Below are 22,344 nucleotides of genomic sequence, written 5' to 3' on the forward strand. Positions count from 1 at the left end.
AAATCCCCAAAAAAGAGACGTGTCATCCCAGCAATTTTAAACTTTAAATGTTTCTTCCCCCTCCCAAATAAAAAGAGACTTGTCATCCCAGCCACTGTAAACGGCCGCACCACCACCAGCCCCCCCCCCCCCCACAAACAAGAGAGACTTGTTTCATCCCAGCAACTTTAAATTACTCCCCCCAACAAAAAGAGGCTTGTCATCCCAGCAACGACTGCACCCCCCCCAAACAAGATAGACTTGTCATCCCAGTAACTTTAAACGACTCTTCTCCCCCTCCCTCCCAAACAAGATAAACTTGTCATCCCAGCAATTTTAAACTTTAAATGATTTTCTTCCCCCCCCCCCCAACAAAAAGAGACTTGTCATCTCAGCAACTTTAAACGACTCTATTTTCCCTCCCCATCCCAAACAAGATAGACTTGTCATCCCAGCGATTTAAAACTTTAAGTGACTTCCCTCCACCCCCCCCCCACAACAAAAGAGACTTGTGTCACCCCAGCAACTTGGTTCCCCTGAACAAAAAGACTTGTCATCCCAGCAACTTTAAATGGTTCCCACAAACAAAAAAAGAGACTTGTGTCATCATTGTGAGATTGAAATGATTCACTAACTTGTCATCACCCAGGAAAAAAATTGCGTGGGGCTCTTCTTCAAAGGGGCAAACAAAGGTTGGATCAGTTTACTCGAAGTTTTGCTTTAAAACCCAATTTTTTTCCTTTTTCTCTCTTCCCCCCCCCCCCCAAACGATATACCCTCGTTTCCCCCCTTCTTAAACATATTCCAAATCGAATCCGTGATTTCAAGAAACATTTGCTAAATCTTAAAAATTGCAACAAGGAATGGGCAAAGGGGTGAAAGTAATGATGAGATCTGACACAAACGATGGGCTGATTGACTTCCTCTAGCCTGTAAAATTGTCACTGACTTTGCTTCAGGTAGCCATGCATTCTGTATTGCAACAACTTTTTGTATGAGAGAACTTTTTAGTCTCTCAATTTGTTTTGTTTCTAAACATCTAATTTAGTTAGAGACATAATTATACCTGAGTGTTTTTTTTCCCCCTTCCCTCCAAGCATTTGCTACATAAAGATGCTGTGAGCAAGAGATTTATGCAATCAGTGCTCTTTATCATTGAGTCCTGAGGCTCTTAATTTCTGTTCTGCATCAAAAGTTCTTGCAGTCCTGTTCTTGTTCTGTAGTTCCATGAGATGGGCAAAAATAATTGTTTCAACAGCATCTGTGCTCTCATCCAGAATTTTTCATCCCTTGGTTCTCAGTTGCTGTTGAAAATTTTAAATGAGGATAAGTTGAATAGAACAAATGGTCTCTCTTGCTGTACTTTTAATATAATCCATGATTTATTTTGCAATGCCATTTTGGTTTAATGTTGCAGGATTGATGCAGTAGGTTTAGGAAGATGAAAAGTAGTGGAGATTCAATATTATAGTCATGAACCTTTCTGCAACGAGAATGAGATCTGTTATGTCTGTACCTGCGCACTGATCAGAATATGGATTATGTACTGTAACAAATAAGCCATTTTGTATGATTTTGATTCCTTTTACCACTGTATTTTACCACTATTGAATCTCTATAGCCCATGTTGTTGCGTACTTTGCTGCTGTATGTTGCCACTTGTTCCTATCTTGTAATACAAGTGTGGAACAAACTAGCATTCCTGGAGCTCAACAGAATCTCATTCCTCGATCATAGGACAAGCAGTTTCTCTCCATTGTATGTGAACTTCCAATTTCTAGCCAATATTCAGTATACCAGAGTTCAGAATTATGTTACAGATTCACATTTTATCTTTAGCTCAGAGATATCCAGGAGTGGGTCATGTGAAGTGATGCTTTAATCATTCAGAGTTTAACATTGAATATTACTTACTTTACCCTTGTGAATATTCTCATGTCCTAAAGTATGTTTATTGGTTTTCAGTATACTCTTAATTAAAGGTAATGATTTGTACTGTCTATAGGTGCTGCTGTTTCCTGTACTGTAGAAGTTTTATATACTTTCTCTGGAAATATCTCCAAATGCAATTTTTTAACACTTGTTTATATGTAGAAACTGGGAAGATGAGTATAGCAGTTTTCTAATGTCATTAATGTTCCACGTTATCTACTATCCTGATGGCAATGTTTAAACAAGAAATATTAAATCTGTTTGGAAATGTGCAAACTCTTGAAGTGAGTTAACTGCATGTGATACGCAGGACTGGTTTATTAATTCACTGCTGTGGAGTTTCTCTTTCTGCAAATTATATATTCTGAACTTTGGTCACCTTTTAGGGAAGCTAAGGTTGTTGTATTCTTACTCCTATTTCTTATGATATCCACAATCCCACAGGAGACGGTGGAGGCTGGGGTTGCAGAATATGCAATGTGCATTGAAACCACACAGGCTACTCTTCCATACCATTTTGAGCTTCAGATAGAGTGAAATGTAGCAGAATGTTGTCTGCAATTTGGGGAAGCAGTGAGTATAATTATTGTAATGTTAGGGAGGTTCAGATGACAAGCTAAATTGTATGAGTATTGCTGTTTGGTTAATCTCATAAGGAGTCTGGGGAAGTATTATTCACGTCTTCAATCTTGGTGTGTTACTCACCTCTTTCCATTAGCTAGTGTTGCCGGTCTAGAGACCTGTTAGAAGCTGGAAACCTCTAATAGAAGAGGGGAGTGAATCTAGTTCCTTGGGATTCGTGTAGGGAGAAACATGAAGGTTTGAGAATGTGCATATAGAGTGACATTGAGTCCTTTATATTGCAGGTTGCTGTCAACAGGAGCTTTGCATCAAATCACACTTGACATTTCAGGTTGATATCAGCCCCTTGAATCAAATGTGTTCTTGATTTTAGTTGGGACTGTTTGCCGTGTGCATGAAACCCATATTAAACCCCATACTTCCTGTAGAAGAAATTATACTGCATTGGGGTTAAAACAGAGATGAGGTTGCTGACGTGGTTAGTGTTTAATGTCGTAATCTGTACTGTGATTGTCAAAACATCATGATTCACTTTAAAACAATCTCTTTCCATACTGTTCTATAGTAATTTCTATACAATACAAAGGGAGTAATTTTCATGAGTGAGCTTGATGAAAAACTCACGAGTTTAATTTTTGCCCAAGGGCTGCATTTGACCTTTTCATTGAACACAGCAATCACTTACAATGGTTTGTTTCTTTGCAATAAGAACAAGAGTAGGCCATTGAGCCCCTCGGGCCTGTTCTACACCTAAGATTATGACTGATCTTCTGTATTCCATCTCCATTTACCTGCCTTAAATCACAGAAAAGGCAAACAGAATCCACAAAAATAAAATCCACTTTACAGTTCTTGTGGCTCATGTATAGAGTCAATGCCTTCCCTGTTTCTAAAGTTGGGCGATGGATCCTTAAATATAACTGGAACTAGTTAAACAACCTTGTTAAATCAGTATGGTTGAAATCTCATAAGTGGATATATCCAGGCTTAGTTACAATTGGAGAGTAATGTTAGTTTTTTAACCTTGTGCTTACTAAGTTTCTAGGAAAGGAGGTTGACGTGGATTTAATACAAACTTGTCCATCTGTTTGATTTGGTCAAGATACACCATCTTGGCAATTTTTCCAGCAAAATCCTTGATGCATCATCTTAGTTCAATTATTCCTCAACATTTTGGATTTTTTAGTAAAGATTTGTGAGAGAATCATAGAATCCCTACAGTGCAGAAGGAGAAAGAATAAAATTAAGTTTGTTATAACTGGATGGTCAGGATTTATGCACCACTGCACAATGCCCAAGGACATTTGATCAGTTCAGTCTGATTTGTTTTTAGCATCGAGAATTTTTAAGTATTAAAGAATGGATATTTTTATGAATTGCTCAGTTGGATTATGAAGATAAAATTGTCATGTGGTCTGTACACTGAAAAATACTATCCAATGCAAAGACCATAGTGTATCTTTCTCTGAACCTACAAACTACATTCAGTCAGTGATGGAGAGAAACCTTTCAGAAACACTTCCAAGTAACCAAACATGAATTGCAACAGCAGTTTGCGATAATGGAATACTGCGATTGAGTTTGAGACGTTGCTGGTTGGTTTTTGTCCAATTATCTATTTATTTGTTAGGTTATTATGGAAATCCTGTTGCAGGTTATCTTGGTGCTCTCTACAAGTGTCTAATTTATCAGCTGAGTAGTCCATGAACCCAAACTCAATGTAAGCATTGTCCAAAACTGTAGGAGGGAAAGTAAAACAAATAAGTCTCCAATTAAATCTGAAACTTTTATTGAAATTTGTAAAGGAAGGTGTTTTTAATTTGGGCAGCACAATGATTAGCACTGTTGCCTCACTGCCAGGAACCTGGATTCAATTCCTGTCTCAGGTGACTGTCTGTGTGGACATTCTCCCTGTGTCTGCGTTGGTTTCCTCCATAGTTCCTTCCACATTTCAAAGATGTGCAGGTTAGCTAGATTGGCCATGCTAAGTTGCTCTTGTGTCTCAAAATGTGTAGGTTAGGTGGATTAGTGGGGTAAATACATGTGGTCACAGGGAAAGGGCCTGGGTAAAATGCTCTTTGAGAGTTGGTGCAGACTCGATGGGCCAAATGGTGGCTGCCTGCACTGTAGGGATCCTGATTCTATGAAATGTGACATCTGCTTTTCTCACTGCGAGGTTCCACAAATAGCAATGAGAAATTACCAGATATTTTGATTGAAGGCTTGGTTAGGAGAGCTCCATGGCTTTGTACAATAAGTTTAACAACACCAGGTTAAAGTCCAACAGGTTTATTTGGTAGCAAAAGCCACAAGCTTTCGGAGCCTTAAGCTCCTCCTTCAGGTGAGTGCAGAAGGAGCTTAAGGCCCTGAAAGCTTGTGGCTTTTGCTACAAATAAACCTGTTGGACTTTAACCTGGTGTTGTTAAACTTCTTACTGTGTTTACCCCAGTCCAACGCCAGCATCTCCACATCTTTGTACAGTGCCATGGACTTGCCTGCAAGGTTTCACATTTTGCTGTACCCCAAAACGTAGGAGTAATTTGAAACAGCACATGGATTAATTGTGAATGTGTGGGAGGAACAGGTGACGTTGGACATATAGCTCTCAAAACTGTTCACCACTGGAGTTTTCCAGGCATCATTGTAGAAAAATTGATAGAGATTAATTGCTATTAGTTGGCAACTCTCATCATTGTGTTAAGCAATCACCATGATGGTAGAAAGTGAACTTGATGGATTTTGCTCTTTTCTAGTCAGCAATTTTCTATGCTCCAATCATCCGAAAAATGGCGCTATTGGCACTGTCACTGCTGGTCCTGTTGTAAAGTGTCAGCCTAGATTATGCTTTCAAATCTATGGAGTGGAGCTTGAACCCATAATAATCTGACTGGGGTGAGTGTTCTTCCTGAGCCAAGACTTACTCGTGAAAACCCAAATCGCTAAAAAGCTGTTTGTGTAAAGTACCCATTGAGAACAGGAAATTTGTGCAAAATAATCCTCTTAATCTTGCTGTTAGCAGAACTGCTGCTTTCTGAGGTCATGCGTTAATCAGTTGTACTTTATTTTGAGTACACCCTGGTCCCAAAACAGTAGGTATCCTCTAACCAGAAAAAGAAATCAATTTCAAGTTCTAAATATTTAAATAGTGTGCTTGAGGTGTCTTGGATGGCAGTCAAACTTTTGTACCATGGGAGGGGAAAGTAAATATGTACTAAAACAATACTGACACGTTCTCTGTCTGCGTGGGTTTCCTCCGGGTGCTCCAGCTTCCCCCTCAGTCTGAAAACACTGCTGGTTTGGTGCATTGACCTGAACAGGCGCTGGAGTGTGGTGACTAAGGAAAGTTCACAGTAACTTAATTGCAGTGTTAATGTATGCCTTATTTGTGACTAATAAATAAACTTTTTAAAACACCTTCTGCGTGCTGGCATGTGCTTCTGTGACTACAGCAGCCTTGTGATAGGCGCCAATATCCAAAACAATCTACAATATCACATGACAGTTTCAGGAGTGACACTTGTAACAGATCTTGTCCCTCAAAGATTGGCTTCCATCCTGCAGCAAGGGTGCCCCTCCAAAAAATGGATTGGTGTGTCCATCACATTGCCTAGATAGAAGGCTGCCAGCAACAGTTGTACTGTACAAACTTGAACTTTTCTTATCTTATTTGACCTCTTCTCAATCATGCAAAAAGAACTGAGCGGCTACTGCTCAAATTCCTGGATTAAACAAAGCCTGTGCTCATTTCCTGAAACTTCAGGCATGTTTCCGAGTAAAAACAGTTACCGTTTACCAGGAAAAAGATGTGGTGAGGTTGAAGTGGTTGGCTTACAAATGTGCATCGTCACGTAGTGGTGTGGCTTAAAACAGCATCCATTTGAACACTCGCTGTGTTTCAAGAGAAGATATGTTTTGGCTGACTTTAAAAAAAAAAATTTCTGACCAATGTACAAAGATCACACAAAAAATTAAATGATTTGTAAAAAGTATTTAGGATTTGCCAAAGATCTTTAGGCCCATGGACTTGGTACTTCTAAGTTTCTAAATTTTAATTATTGTATTCAAATAGATCTCCAAATTTTAGTAGCATTCACTGTCTTTATTTGAACCCAATAATTATCAGAATAATTCTGCAGCAATATGTGGTTTTTGTGTAGTAACTGATTCAAATTCAATGCTGTTGCAGTTCAGGTTTGTGATTTTAATTTTGGAATTGGTGAATACAAGTAAACTTGTTATCGTGTGAAGCATTAAAACGTGTATAATCCTGAAACCCGACTCCATTTATTGTAAGGGAAGATGTCAGACCAAGGGAGTATTAAGGTGGAGTTATGTTTTCATTAGCATTTAGATGTCATTGATGCTACAGTTTGCAGTATTGTGACGCAAGTATTGTCACCAGGCGCATTGCATATTGGTATCAGCAAGCAACACAAAAATCATCTCTGTAAGCACTTTGCTTTTGCATTGTCTCAATTTATCAGCTTGACAGAACAAAACCCGCGACGGCCCTATAACCACCACCAGTACTTCACCCTATATTTCCAAGATGCTCCCTAAAGATGGAATCAAAATTTGATGGAATAAACTGATTTTTTTTAAAAAAAGTTTTTCTGAACACAGTTGTAATATCCACCTATTTTTCCAAAATCTTTGGAAGGTTTCATTAGGAAAAGCCTTGTGTAAGAAATTAATGTTCCTTTCCACTAAATTTTATTGAAGAATGTTATAAAAAATATTACATTATCATTCTTGTGCTAAGTGTATTGCTGCACTCTGTCGTGGTCTGTCATTTGAAGGACAATGTTGAGAGGTCTGTATCTTTATTCCAATCACTGCAGTTATTTCTTGCCCAAGGGGAAAGATAAGGGAAAATTAGTCTGTTCACATACTCAAAGTAACCTTGGTTTCCTTTTACACATTACAAAAACATTTTGGTTTTTACAATAACCACATGCATGTTAAATTTCTACTCTTGCAGTAAAATTTTACACTGGTTTTAAAACAACTACAGCAATGTTTGCATCAAATTGTTACTACAGAAGCATCAAGAGTGCAAATAACTGTTGATTGCCCATCACACATTTGTCTAGAATGTCATGGTGTTCTGTCGTTTCGACTAGTGAGACACTGCATCCTATTCTAATTTTTGCATGTTTGTATTCTGTTGAAATATTGTCTTCAATTGATACTGTGTACGTTGTTCCGAAGCTTTTAATGTTATGGGGAATATATCAAACTTGGATACCAGGGAATAGTTTCAATTCCTCCCCCCCCCCCCTTCCAAAATTCCCAAACTTGGCTGTCCCTACCCTGAAAGTTGATGATCCATGTGGTGATTTAGTTCTAGAGTAGTGGCAGTCTTTTTATTGCACCCAAGTGTCGACCTGTTTTTGAAGCAGGAAGCATTATAGGCGGGTCCAGTCCTGTCCTTGTCAGCATTTCCAGCAGGGAGCTTTGGATCAAGGATGGGGGAGAAAAGATCAGATGTTGAAGTCAATTGTAGCATCCCTGCTGCTTCAACAGCAGAACAACTAACTCCGTACAAACTCAGGATTGAATCTGGGACCTTCGTAGCTTTTGCACATCTACTAATTGTCTTTAGCAGCTGAGCCATTGAAGAGTCAAGTCAGACTGGTGCTGTAAATTGATTAATTGCACCAGAACATAGTATATAGGGTTGTTGATATTTGGGGGTAAAATACTATTGGAGTGGAGATTCCCTTGCACCACCTATAAATTGACATAAGTAGAGGAACTGTTATGGCGGCATTTGGATAAATGCAACATTTCACAGTAAACAGTGCAGTACTTCATCTTTGCAGCGTCTGGTTCTGTTCTAAGAAAATTAGAAAACCATTGGGTGGCATTAGGTTGGAATGCCTCTGAATGTGCCAAGATTTTTAAAAAATCAATTTGTGTGCCACTTTCTCCAGAATAAATACTGGTGCTAATAATAAATAAGCTCATAGACAGATTATTTCAAAATTTAGCAACTTTGACTTTTACTTGATAGTTTTGTTCGTACTTTAAGTGAGGCCAACATAGACATCTGTGCACACTTCTAGCAGGAATTGTTGCATGGACATTGCATTTTGAGCTATATAAAATGCACAAAATACTAGTGGAAGCAATTATAGGAGATGAATGAGGATCATGCAAGAAGCTTGTTGGCACAGTATTAAAGTGTATTAACATAAATTTTTCCCAGAGCATTTTGGTACCAGAATGCTAAACAAACTATGTTGCAACACTGAATCTCTGTCTGCTCAGACTGGCTTAATGACTGCATCATCAGGAAGTACTGCAGAAAATGTTTCCCAAAGGAAGTTTATTGGGATAACATAATTATCAAAATGAAAACACGGATAATTTTTACAAGGTTAAACTTGTAGGTCTTTAAAATGTTGAACTGTTAATTTAGCAGTGATTAGGAAGAGGAGACTAGTACATTTTGCCCAGTTTAGGGCAATTGAAATGGGATATCACTGAGGTTTCATTTCCCAGTGTTGTGACTGTAGTGTAATTATTAATTTGAATTACCTATTCATTTTGTGCTAGCGGTTTAAATTCCAGCTGGTCTGTATGTTGACAATGGTTTGACTGTTCAGCTGTCTGTGTGACTCACATTGAGACTTTTCCCTTCTCCAATTTTGAAGGGATTTTCGAAGTTCGGTATACTAGCGTTTTTAGTTTTTCTGCATATTCTGCAGTAGAACAGAAATCCAATCTTTGTGATTAACAATGCATGATGTCAACAAAGTGGCCTTGTGTGTGCATTGCACTGTATTTAGATCTGCATTTAAATTGGAAGACAGCTGTTGTGATGTGGATATTATATCTGTGTAATCAAACCTTGTTATGAAGATATGATAGCTGGTTCCTGTTTGGAACAAGTGGAAGCTATTGATGTCAGGACTTGTTACTAAAATATATAATGCTTCGGAAGTCAGTACTGTATTGCCATTAATTGAACTTATAATTTTCAAATCTTGCAAAAATGTTTAATTTATTTTTAAAACTGTTTTAACAATGTACCTGAGGTTCTGTTGAAGATTATCCTTGGCATCCATGTTATCTTTACTGTTGGTGAAGCCTGTGTTCCACTTGTGTATGAGTGAAATGATATGTAGCTATTGTAGTGGGCTCAAGATTCAAATCTTAAAGTATATGCGCCATAATGGACTTGCTTTATGGAAACTTGCTCAACACTGGATCCTCATGGAATTGACTGGCGTATTCCTTTCTTGTCAATGGATTTCACCTGTATGTGATAAACATCTACCAACCTCGCCCATTGCATTATATGTGAAATGTTTTAGGGTAATTTGTGTCATTACTAAGCAATGTTTAACGGATTAAATGTATTTTATTATTGGTGTAAGCATTGCTAGTGCTGTGGAAAACCACATCAAATGAAACAGTAATTTAATCTTCAAATTATCCGGCCTACAATTTTTAAATCTTTTTTTTCTTTGTATCTGGTGAATTACTGAAATTTCTTGATACTAAAGTATTTCCGTGGCTGAACTATATTGGTAGTAGATAGATTTATTAGTCCATGTCATTGAGTTAAGGCTGCATATATTTGGCAATTGTAATAACTGCATTTTAAAAAAGATTTATAGTGGGGATTGGCCTGAAATTTTCTACTACATAGGATTTAACAGAACAGAAAGCGTTTGGCCCAACAAGTCTGTGCTGGCGTTCATGTTCCAGTGAATCTTCTCCCACCCTACTTCATCTTGCTCTATCGGCATACCTTAGCATTCCTTTCTCCTTCATGCACTTATCGCAATTAATTCATGTGGTAATGAGTTCAACATTCTCTCCATTCTTTGTAAAGAAGTTTCTTCCCAAATTCCTCACTTTATTGACTGTCTTGTATTTATTGCCTTAAGGATTCAGTTTTCTGATGCTTTGTGTACATTAAGTATAATTAACCGGTTGGCAGAATAATTTCATAATCTTTGGAGCTGTGATTTTATTTTTTTGACCTCCCTCATTGTCAAGTTTTGTTCCATATAAAGTTTATAATTTTTGGGAGACCATGTATGAATTTTGTTCTGTTCAATTCAACCAAAGGCCTGCAGGGCCAGGTAAAAGATCAAACAACGTTATTTGAAGAACAGGGGCTTTTTTCTTCTGTCTTGACCTGCATTTACTTCCATCCAAAACACATCTGATTATTTAGCTCTACTGTTTGTAGGACTTTATGTGCAAAGCTGGCTGCCACATTAGTCACCATAACATTTAATCAATTTTCTCTGGGATTGAGAAATGGAGATAGGTTACAAATTTTATATCACACCCATGTTGGTAATTTTTGTATTTGAAAATGTATTTGCCAGTGAGAATGCGGGAGCAGTCTGTTGACCAACCATAAGGCTGATGTATCAATGTCTCAGGCTGGTTAGAATATGTTTAATGTTGGCATCTTGACAGAAAAAGGGAAAAGCAAATAGTTCCTGAGCTTTGACTAGATTCTGTTGCGTATTTGTTGGTTGGATGTTGCCAAGTTTCTGAACCTGTACGTGTGGGTAGGACAGGCTGTGGACAGTTAAGGATGGTTTCCAAGCATGAGGTAAGGAATGGGTTTCAATTGTTAACAGGGTGAATTCTATATAGGATGATGTATTTGAAGCTGACTGTTATTGATGGAGCAGAGATGAGAATGTTGCAACAGCATGAGTACAAAATGATATAGAATAAAATGTGCACTGGAGAATTCTGTTGCTGCTGTTGACCATTTGCTGAAGCTATTGCTGTCCCTATTCAACAGGAAGTTGGAATGTATAGACTTTGAGCAATATCTAGATGGTAAAATTAAAATATTAGTATTGGCATTTATTTTAAGCCAATTTTTAAATTGAAAGACCAAGGTCTGGCCTGCAGTGTAGGAGTTGTTAAAATTGAGAAACAATGATAGTTAGATGACACCAAGCTTTGAGCCCAAAAGGAGGTCACAAAGACTGATGATTTGGGTTCTGGAAAAAGGTGAGTGCATACTTCAATCTAGAAGTGTTTTGCAAACAATAGCTTCACTTTGTTTTCCATTGCCCTGCCACTCCATTGGAATCTGAATTTCATGAGCACCTGCCAGCTTCAACATGCAGAATCCCTTCAGTTTGTCCTTTGGTGCCATGATCTTTATCCTGCACTGCGTGTGAGAAAGGAATGGATATCTAAAAGCCTAGTCTACACCTATCTGGGGGTGGGATCCCTCTATGAATATATTCCTTGACTTGTCACGTTCACGAAGGGTTCGTGGGTAGTAAAGCTTCAAGCTAACCTTTTGAAACATGATACAATTTCCTATAAATATCATGGAACTGAATCTGCTGTTGCATCAGGGTTCCTTCAGGGGAGTTGATATGGTAATTGTTTTAACTCCTAACGGATCTGAACTTGCACAAAGAGGATGTGGAGAAATACGGGGCATTCATTATTCCAAACTATGGCGTCTTAATTGATGCTGTCAGAGCAGGGCTAAGCTTTCCGTATCTGATTTTAGTGTCTTAAAGTAGATCCTACAACTTGTGCATTCGTCTTTCCAGACTTGTGCTTTGCTCCATTTTAAATGGAAGCTGAACTAGTCTGTTTGTCTCTGAATGTCCAGCTTGTATGTTATCCACAACATTGGCAAAATTAAAGTTGCTAAAGTAAGAGTTACATTGTTGCATTTTTAAAAAAGCTGTCCATTTGGATTACTTGCCGCTGGTTGTGTAATAATTAAAGCTTGCTCTCTGGTTATGTCTATATGTTATGCAAAAATTGAAGGTCACATCATTCAGTTTCACTATTTGTGTTCACTTTTTATGTTTGTTCCTCCCCAGACCGCCCCAGTCTCCTTCAAAAATACTTGGGTAAGCTAGCTACTGAAAGACGGTGCAGCTTTAATTCTGCTAAATAGTGTCGGGTGCTCATAAAATCATCAAGGTGTCATAGATGAATGATTTTGGAGATGGATTTTACTGATCTTTTACACGAGAAAAGCTTGCACTACTTTTTACTGTTTGAATAGTTACTGCAATTGCTACTGTTAAGTAAAAGGCATATACATTGACTACAGCTGCAATGGCTCACAGCAGGCAGAGTTTCACATTTGCATTTCAGATCGAATGAGAGTTGAGGGAACAATCCATTGCGCTCATAATAACAAAGGTACGTCGCTCACACACGCTACTTTGGCAAATGAGGTCTGGTGGATGATATGCCAGTGTAATGGATTGTGCAATGAATTTTTGAAGGAGACTGGCGCAGTCTGGGGAGGAACAAACATTAAAAAGTGGACACAAATAGTGTGCATTTCCTCATGCTGCAGATTCATGGGAAAAAGAGTGGGGGAGTGGGATCAAATGAATTCTTAGAGTCTGCTTATAAAAATAGGCCAAATGACCACCACCTGTGCTGCGGTCATCCATGATTCTGATTCGCCATCTTTTAAAACTTGTCAAAATTCTTGTGCCTGTCAAGGCAAGAGATGACAAAAGTTGGTTCCGGAACCTGGTGTTGGTATTAATTGCTCGCCCAAAGGTCAGGTATTGCACAACCAGAGGCCAGTTCTTTCCCAACAATAAGCCTCCGCTCTACCTCAGTATATCACCCACCACTGCACCGGTGAGACATTCTTTCCATTTTCCACATCAGCCCTAGTGGCATTTGAGTAAAATTATTGGTGACAGATTTGGGACTGTTTTGTACTATGGTTCCAATTTCATGCCAGACTGGACCAAACATTTCATATGTAGACCTTACAATCAATGACAAAGGATGTCATGTTTCTGGGCCATCATGTCATTTAAAAGAGGAATGATAAACATGTGTAAACTGCCTCAATTTATTAAAAGTACTCAAGTCTGGGACTTGTGACAAATATCTAGTTCATGACTAATAGTAACACTTTAGAGGTAATGTTTAGTTCTGTGGAGATTTTTGTAATGAAGGTAACTAAAATGCTGGGCTTTAGAGATTCCAGAACATTAAAAGAAAATGGGAGTTCTGAATGTTACCAAGTTTAATAGTCAGATTAGAAGAGATGAAGCCATAAAACAAGTGGGTTTACTTGGCTGGAGAGCTGGAGACAATGTTTACACTGCCTGCAAAGAAATGAAGTCGAGGAAGTGTTTTGTTTTGGGAGTTAAATTAAAATTTGTGTAAAATTATTCGGTGAACCCTAAAAGGTTTATATCATTGAAATGGGTGGAACTGAAGGTCACTAGTTTCAATTTACCTTTTTCTGGGAAAAGCGGGTTGATTGCAGTTTGAATCTCATAGAGAAGCTCGAGGAGCTGTTATCACACCCCAGGCAGATGGGGCTCATTGAAATCCTGGGGAGTCGAGAAGCAGGCAGAAGGTCACTGCTTCTGTGGGGAAGAAGGTAAGGGCTCAGAAGTCCTGGAGCTATTTTTGGCTTGGAATCTCAATCTTCACAATGCTGAAGGAGGCCATTTGGTCTACTTGTTCTCTGAGCATTTTATCTAGTCTCTCACTCCTTGCCTAACCTTGCACATTCATTCTTTTCAGATAGCAATCCAATTCTCTTTTGAATACTTCAATCAAATCTGCCACCATGACCTTCCCGAAATTTGTTCCAGTCTCCGAGTACCCTTTAGGTTCAATTACTTTTACTTCATTTGCCAGTTAAATTATGAACCTGTTCCCTCTAGCTTTCTTGAACGGGAGCAGTTTCTCATTAGTTAGTCCATCCATACCCCTCAGGATCTTAAATACCTTTGTCAAGTCTTCCCTCAGCCGCCTTTTTTCCAAAGAAAACAGTCTCCACCTCGCCAATCTATCCTCATAGCTACAGTTCTTCTTCCCTGGAATCAATCATTCTTGTGAATTTCCTTTCTCGCTCCAATGCCTTTGCATCCTTCAAGTATGGTGCCTAGAATTGGACACCAGCACTGCAGATGAGGTCAAACTAGTGTCTTGTACAAATTCAACATAGCCTTCTTACTCTTGTACTCAATGCCCCTAATAATAAAGCCCAAGATACTATAATGCCTTAATTGCTCTCTCAACGTACCATCTGTAGTGATTTATCTACATATACCCCAGGTCCCTCTGTTAGAGTCCTCCCTTTACTTTATACTGTTTCTCCATATTATTTCCTGCCAAAATGAATCATCTCACACTTCTCTTCCTGGAACCTCATCTACCACTTATCTGCCCAATCTATCAACATGTCTGACCTTTTCAAGGTGAGACTATAACAGTTGACACTGTTTCCAATCTTCCTATGCTCTACAAATTTTGAAATCCTGCCCTGAACACCATAGTCTAGGTCAATAATTTGTAGCAGGAAGAGCAAGGGTCCCAACACTGACCCTCTGAGGACCTCCACATCCTGGAAAAACAACCATCTCTTCCCTGTCCAATTTCATATCCTAATGCCCACTCCTTTCTATTCCATGACCTAGAATTTTTGTCTCAAGTCGGTTGTGTGGCACTCTATTAAATGCCTTTTGAAAATCCATATGCACCACATCAACAGCATTGCCCTTATCAACCTTCTCTGTTACCTCAAAACTCCCAAGTTAGTTGAACTTGATTTTCCCTTAATTAAGGAAAGTCAGCGTGGATTAATTATCCTGTCCTTGTCTAAATGACTATTGATTTTGCCCCAAACTATAGTTTCCAGAGGTTTCCCTACCACTGAAGTCAAACTGACCAGTCTGTAGTTGCTGGTTTTATCCTTGCATCCCTTTTTGAACAAGGGTATAACATTCGCAATTCTCCAGTCCTCTGGCACCACCCTGTGTCTAAGGAAGTTTTGAAAATTGTCACTTGTGCCTCTGCAACTTCCACTCTCTCTCTCCCCTCAGCACCCTTGGATCTAATCCTGGTACCTTGCTTATTTTACAGAAAGCCTTTCTAACACACTCTCAATTGTAAATTTGAGTGTACCAGTTACCTCCACTCTCGCCTTGGCCTGAGTAGCATCTTCCTTTGCGTAACACCTTTCTTTGTAAAAATAAAAACAGGTAAGCAATACTCTGCTATTTCTCCTGCCTCTGCATGCGAGTCCCCTTTTAACCTTAATGGGCCCTACTCTTTTGCCACCCTTTGAGTATTTATATGCTTGAAAGGAGATCCCAAGATTTACTACATAATAGTTGCCAGTCTCTCTTTATGCTCTCGCCTTCCTTATCTTAGTTTTTTTTTACTTCTCCTCTGGTCCTTTTATATTTCGCCTGATTCTTCATTGCATTTTCTACCTGACATTTGTCTGATGTGCGCTCCTTCCTTTTCATCTTCACCTGTTACCTCTCCCATCCAGGAGCACTCTGGATGACATTTTTTCCTCTTCAAGGGAGCATACCCTGACATTGTCTGCAGCACTTTTTCTATGAAGGTGGTTCATTGTTCAGGCACCACCTTTTCTGCCAACATTTGTTTACAACTTGGATGTATTCTCATCCCATCAACGTTGGCTTTCTCTATTAATTATCCTGAGAAATCCAGGTGCAGTGAAGCTAGTGGTTTGCGAAAGAGTTCGAATTGCACCCTTAATTAGAGGCAGGAGTGCAAATCCTGCTGAAGGCAGTGTCAAGAAAAGAAGATTGAACCACCGGGAAATGGTGCTTGAGGGAATTCGGAGGCTAGCAAAAATAGAGTTGAAATCCCTCATGAAGGAGATGAAGTTTTAACAAGATATTGTGGCTTTGTGATTACTGACGTCTGGGTGGGTTGCCAAGAAATCGGTGGGAACTGTCTTGGTTGCATCTGTTGTTCACTGTGCAGTGTGGTTTAAACACAGTTTGCCTGTTACTTCATATTTACCTAATTTTAATTCAGTTTTGAAGTATGAGGTAGATATTGTAATTTTTTTTCACTTAGAATCTTAGAATCTCAGAAACTCTACAGCACAGAAAGAGGCCATTCGGCCCATCGAGTCTGCACCGACCACAATCCCACCCAGGCCCTATCCCCATATCCTTACATATTTACCCACTAATCCCTCTAACCTACGCATCCCAGGACACTAGGCAATTTTTTTAGCATGGCCAATCAACCTAACCCGCACACCTTTGGACTGTGGGAGGAAACCGGAGCACCCGGGGGAAACCCACGCAGACACGAGGAGAATGTGCAAACTCCACACAGACAGTGACCCAAGCTGGGAATCGAACCCAGGTCCCTGGAGCTGTGAAGCAGCAGTGCTAACCACTGTGCTACCGTGTCGCCCACTTAACTAACTTTATTTATTTTGTTTGTTTAAAGCCTTGGAATCTGGTGGCTTTATTTTCCTAGCGGATAACTTGGATTTCATAAGACCATAAGACAATAGCAGAATTTGGCCACTCGGCCCATCGAGTCTGCTCCGCCATTCAATCACGGCTGATTTTTTTTCTCATCCCTATTCTCCTGCCTTTTCCCCCATAACCCCTGATCCCCTTCTCAATCAAGAACCTATATCTGTCTTAAAGACACTCAATGACCTGGCCTCCACAGCCCTCTGTGGCAAAGATCCACAGATTCACCCCTCCCTGGCTGAAGAAATTCCTCCTCATCTGTTTTAAAGGATTGTCCCTTTAGCCTGAGGTTGTGCCCTCTGGTTCTAGTTTTTCTTACTCGTGGAAGCATCCTCTCCACGTCCACTCTATCCAGGCCTCGCAGTATCCTGTAAGTTTCAATAAGATCCCCCCTCATCCTTCTAAACTCCAACGAGTACAGACCGAGTCCTCAACCGTTTCTCATATGACAAGTTCTTCATTCCAGGGGTCATCCATGTGAACTTCCTGGACCCTTTCCAAGGCCAGCACATCCTTCCTTAGATATGGGTCCAAACCTGCTCTCAGTACTCCAAATGGGATCTGACCAGAGCCTTATACAGCCTCAGAAGTACATCCCTGCTCTTGTATTCTAGCCCTTTTGACATGAATGCTCATTGCATTTACCATCCTAATTGCAGACTGAACCTGTATGTTAACCTTAAGAGAATCTTGAACAATGTCTCCCAAGTCCCTTTGTGTTTCTGATTTCCTAAGCATTTTCCCATTCAGAAAATAGTCTATGCCTCCATTCCTTCTTCCAAAGTGCATAACCTCACTTTTCCACATTGTATTCCATCTGCCACTTTGCCCACTCTCCTAACCTGTCCAAGTCCTTCTGCAGCCCCCCTGCTTCCTCAATACTACCTGCCCCTCTACATATATCTTTGTATCATCTGCAAACTTGGCAACAGTGCCTTCAGTTCCTTCCTCCAAATTAATGTATATTGTGAAAAGTTGTGGTCCCTGCACTGACCCCTGAGGCACACCACTAGTCACCAGTTGCCATTGTGAGAAAGACCCCTTTATCCCCACTCTCTGCCTTCTGTCAGTCAGCCCATCCTCTATCCCTGCCAAGATCTTACCCTTAACACCATGGGCACTTAACTTATTTAACAGCCTCCTCTGTGGCACCTTGTCAAAAGCCTTCTGGAAATCTAAATAAATCATGTCCACTGGTTCTCCTTTATCTAACTTCCTTGTTACCTCAAAGAACTCTAACAGATTTGTCAGACATGGCCTCCCCTTGACAGAGCCGTGCTGACTCCGTCCTCCTTTATCATGTACTTCCAAGTACTCTGTGATCTCATCTTTAATAATTTCAAACTGTCTACTTTAAACAAGAAAGTTACTAGTCCCTTACTGGATTGTCACTTGATGTGAAAATATTTGTTTCCATGAAGCATGTTAGAAATGCAAAAAAAAACCACGGCTGAAAATGAGTGTTCCTGGCATGAAATGCTACTGCTTTCCAGAATTGGGGCACTGCTAAATTTTAATGCTGCTAGATGGATGTGCTTGAACTGTGCAGCAAGGTTAATTGTTCTTGTAATTCCGCTCAAGGAAAATTGATTGTGTAGCTATTTATTTTCTGCTTAAAAAAAAAACGTGGTTCAAATGTACAGGCAGCACTGTAGCACAGTGGTTAGCACTGCTGCTTCACAGTTCCAGGGACCTGGGTTCAACTCCTGGCTTGGGTTACTGTCTGTGTGGAGTTTGCACATTCTCCTCGTGTCTGCGTGGGTTTCCTCCGGGTGCTCCAGTTTCCTCCCACAGTCCAAAGATGTGCGGGTTAGGTTGATTGGCCATGCTAAAATTGCCCCTTCGTGTCCTGAGATGCGTAGGTTAGAGGGATTAGTGGGTAAATATGTAGGGATATGGGGGTGGGGCCTGGGTGGGATTGTGGTCGGTGCAGACTCGATGGGCCGAATGACCTCTTTCTGTACTGTAGGGGTTCTATGGTATGAGCAAAATACATTTTAAATGGGAATTCAATTGTCCGTTCCCTGTTGGTACAAATTTATCTTAGTGGATGTCCTGGCTGACTCTTTGAAATGTAGTGAAGGGGAATCATTTAGTCATTCATTCACCTTGCTGGGCTTGGAGACAAGGACTTAATGTTGCCATTGGTATGAAGAAAACTGCTTCGTGCCGCTAAATTTATAGTAAATGCTCCAGTATCCTCTTAAACCAGAATTCAAATATAATCTAAAAGGTCACATTTTGCAATTGCCAAATCCACGTGTTTAACAAGTAGAATTAAGCCTGAATTTGCAACCTGAATTACCAATGGTGGGGAGAGATAGACTGCAGCAGCAATTTGGAGGTCGTTGCATTAATTTGAAATTCATAAGTGCTGGAGAACTGAGGTGATGTGTATTATGCTAGCTATTAATGCCAGTGTCATAAAACTTTTGGTTAAATTGAAGTCAATTAGCTGAACCTATAAATATGTTAAATCAGCCATTTATTTTGTAACATTCAACATTGAATGCTGTTCATCAGAATGAATTACTAGCCAGTCACCTCAACATGCAAAGCTGCCATGAATCAGTTATCTAGTTTAACTTTAGCCTGAATACTGAATTTTTCAGGGATCAGGTGATTTTAAATGCCAAAAATGTCATGCATTTACTATGCTTCACTGAGGCTTAGGTGATGCTTGATTTGTGCAACATTTTCTTTCCTTTATTTGTTCGTTGTTATCATGCAATGTATTTGATTTGATTTATTATTGTCACATGTATTAACATAGTGAAAAGTATTTCTTGCGCACTATACAGACAAAACATACTGTTCATAGAGAAGGAGAGAGTGCAGAATGTAATGTTATAGTCATAGCTAGGGTGTAGAGAAAGATCAACTTAATGCGAGGTAGGTCCATTCAAAAGTCTGACAGCAGCAGAGAAGAAGCTGTTCTTGAGTCGGTTGGTACGTGACCTCAGACTTGTATCTTTTTCCCAATGGAAGAAGGTGGAAGAGAGAATGTCCGGGGTGCATGGGGTCCTTGATTATGCTGGCTGCTTTGCTAAGGCAGCGGGAATTGTAGATGGAATCAATGGATGGGAGGCTGGTTTGCGTGATGGATTGGACTTAATTCACGACCGTTTGTAGTCCTTTGTGGTCTTGGGCAGAGCAGGAGCCATACCAAGCTGTGATACAACCAGAAAGAATGCTTTCTATGGTGCATCTGTAAAAGAGTGGTAGTTGACATGCCAAATTTCCTTCGTCTTCTGAGAAAGTAGAGGCGTTGGTGGGCTTGACCCCTAAAAACTTGAAGATCTTGATCCATGTCTGTCTCTTGGGTGTTAAGTTTGTAACATTTGGGTACAGGATGATGTTCCAATGCTTGTTACATTGGTTCCTATCTAGTAAGAAGGGTAAGACCTTCTAGGCGTGTATTGATAGGTCCCCAGATCAGCTAAAGAGTCAGTTTCAGGAAGTTAGCCAAAAGGGCTGCAGGGAGCAGATTGAATAAAGAGGGTTGTTGGGGCAAAAAGTAACAATTTGGAGCAGTTCTTCTTGGAATGGCCAAAGATCTGAAAGTGTGCTTGTAAGCTGATGTTTTGGTGTACTCGAGAATCCAGGGAGAATAAATTTTGCAAAGCACAATTGAAACCCTGAGGTGGGATGTTGTTGAAGCTGTTCATGTGGGAGTGACTTTTGGAGAGAATGCCGAGGCAGATTCATTGAAGCTGGAACTGTGAATCCCTCGAGTTCCAAGACTATTTGATCTGGTGTTTACTGACATCTGGTTTCTTAATAAATCTGTGGACTCCGTCTTTGTCGCATCTGTCACTTACTCTGTAGTGTGGTGTGTTTGTGAAACCTCATGTACCTCTTGGCCTGAGTGTTAGAGTATAAGGTGCATATTGTAAATTTATTTTATTCTTCCCAAACTTGGAGAGTAAAGTTTATTTTTGTTCAAAACCTGTGGATTCTTGTGACTTTACTTCAAAAATAAGTAAGTTGAATCTCCGCCTCTACCTACTTTAAAAAAAAAGTTATCGGTCCCTAATTGATCTCTCTTATTCTCTTCAAATCCCTCCTGCCATGACTACAACCACTCATATCCTGAAGCCTGTCCCCCATGATCTTCAGGTTAAAAGCTCAATCCACAGGTCAGCCTTGGTGGTGATCTCTCCAGTCCAAGATAGCATGATAGTCATTATCTCCCAGTTGTAAAAGTTCTTCAAATCTAATCTCAAAGTGTAAATCATGTTTGCCACTTTGGCTGCAGTTTTGCTCTTTGTATAACAAATGTTTATTCTTTGAAATTTTGTGATTCCTCTTTTCAGATTTCAAGCCACTTCAACCTCAACATGATTCAAATTTGACTGATATTTGAGCCTGTAGACCACAAGTGCTTTTTGAAATTGATTTTTGACTGACAATGTGTCCTGTTTTGATCTGGCTGTGGGATGTCTTTTCAAAAATGCAAAATCCAACCCACTCTATTCACTGAAAGAGAAAATGCTGGAAAATCAAGTCCGATTTGACAAAGGGTCATCTGGACTCGAAACATCAGCTCTTTTCTCTCCTTACAGATGCTGCCAGACCTGCTGAGATTTTCCAGCATTTTCTCTTTTGGTTTCAGATTCCAGCATCCGCAATAATCTGCTTTTATTTAAGATATCACTGAACATAGGGTTTTCTGTACAAAAGCAGAATACTGCAGGAAATCTAAAATAATAGAAAATGCTCAACAGGTCAGTCGTATCTGTGGAGAGAAAGTTATGTGATGACGAGGGTGTCACCTTTGTTGGAGAAAGTAGAGCTTTTCTAAAAAAAATTCTTCTCCGAACAGTGGGGGGAGCTGATCATTAACTGAACTATGTTAATTTATTTCCAATAACCTGCATCCAAACAAAGAAAATTACAGCACCGGAACAGGCCAGGAGTTTTTGTGAATAAATATTTGACCTACTGAACTGCTTTGTGCAGTACACAAGTCTTTTTTTCAGCTTTTCCCCTTTTGTTAAAGCATGCATTTCAACAGAAACTTCCAAATTGCCTCTAATTCTTTCCTGTATTGAAGAATTTGTTTTGTGGCATAAAGCTTGTGTAACATTCACTTCTAAGGCTTAATCTAATGTTCACAGGTTGGGTAGGCTGAGAAGAGTACTGGGTGTTGTCTTTTGAGGTGCAGCAGATGAGCAGAGTACTTTATTGTCTTTAAGCACTGATCAAAGGTATCCAGACTGTTGATTTAACTTCAATTGATGGAAAAGGTGAGAGAACCTTAAACCACAAATATTTAATACTAATTTTATTCCAGTGAATAGAGTAGCAAGCTGTGGTAAACCACTGTTAGCTTATTATCTGTATATGTGGCATGCCTGGACACATCCCCCCCCCCCCCACGCCCCCAGGTTCAGGTATAAAGGCGACTGCCCCCCCCCCCGCCTCCGTCTGGACCAGTTCATCGGCATGGGTGTGCTCCAAGTCTTTTGCTAATAAAAGCCTATTTGTTCTTGCATACAAACTAGTCTTTGCTCAATTGATGGTGCATCACAAGCATACATTAATGTACCAAATAAATGGCTCTTTAATTTGCTTGTCTAAAAACATT

At 39.7% G+C, this 22,344-nt stretch overlaps 1 protein-coding gene across 1 annotated transcript in view; it reads left to right on the forward strand.

Moving 5' to 3' along the window:
• The first annotated feature begins 11,044 nt into the window (after window positions 1-11,044).
• Window positions 11,045-22,344, forward strand: part of LOC144480482 (furin-like) — an 88,518-nt gene continuing 77,218 nt past the window's right edge. The window contains exon 1 of the mRNA XM_078199965.1: window positions 11,045-11,077. Within this exon, the coding sequence (XP_078056091.1) occupies window positions 11,060-11,077 (18 nt within the window). The 5' untranslated portion in view covers window positions 11,045-11,059. The remainder of the gene's footprint in view (window positions 11,078-22,344) is intronic.

This window comes from Mustelus asterias, chromosome 29 (genome assembly GCF_964213995.1).
Source record: "Mustelus asterias chromosome 29, sMusAst1.hap1.1, whole genome shotgun sequence".
NCBI lineage: Eukaryota > Metazoa > Chordata > Chondrichthyes > Carcharhiniformes > Triakidae > Mustelus > Mustelus asterias.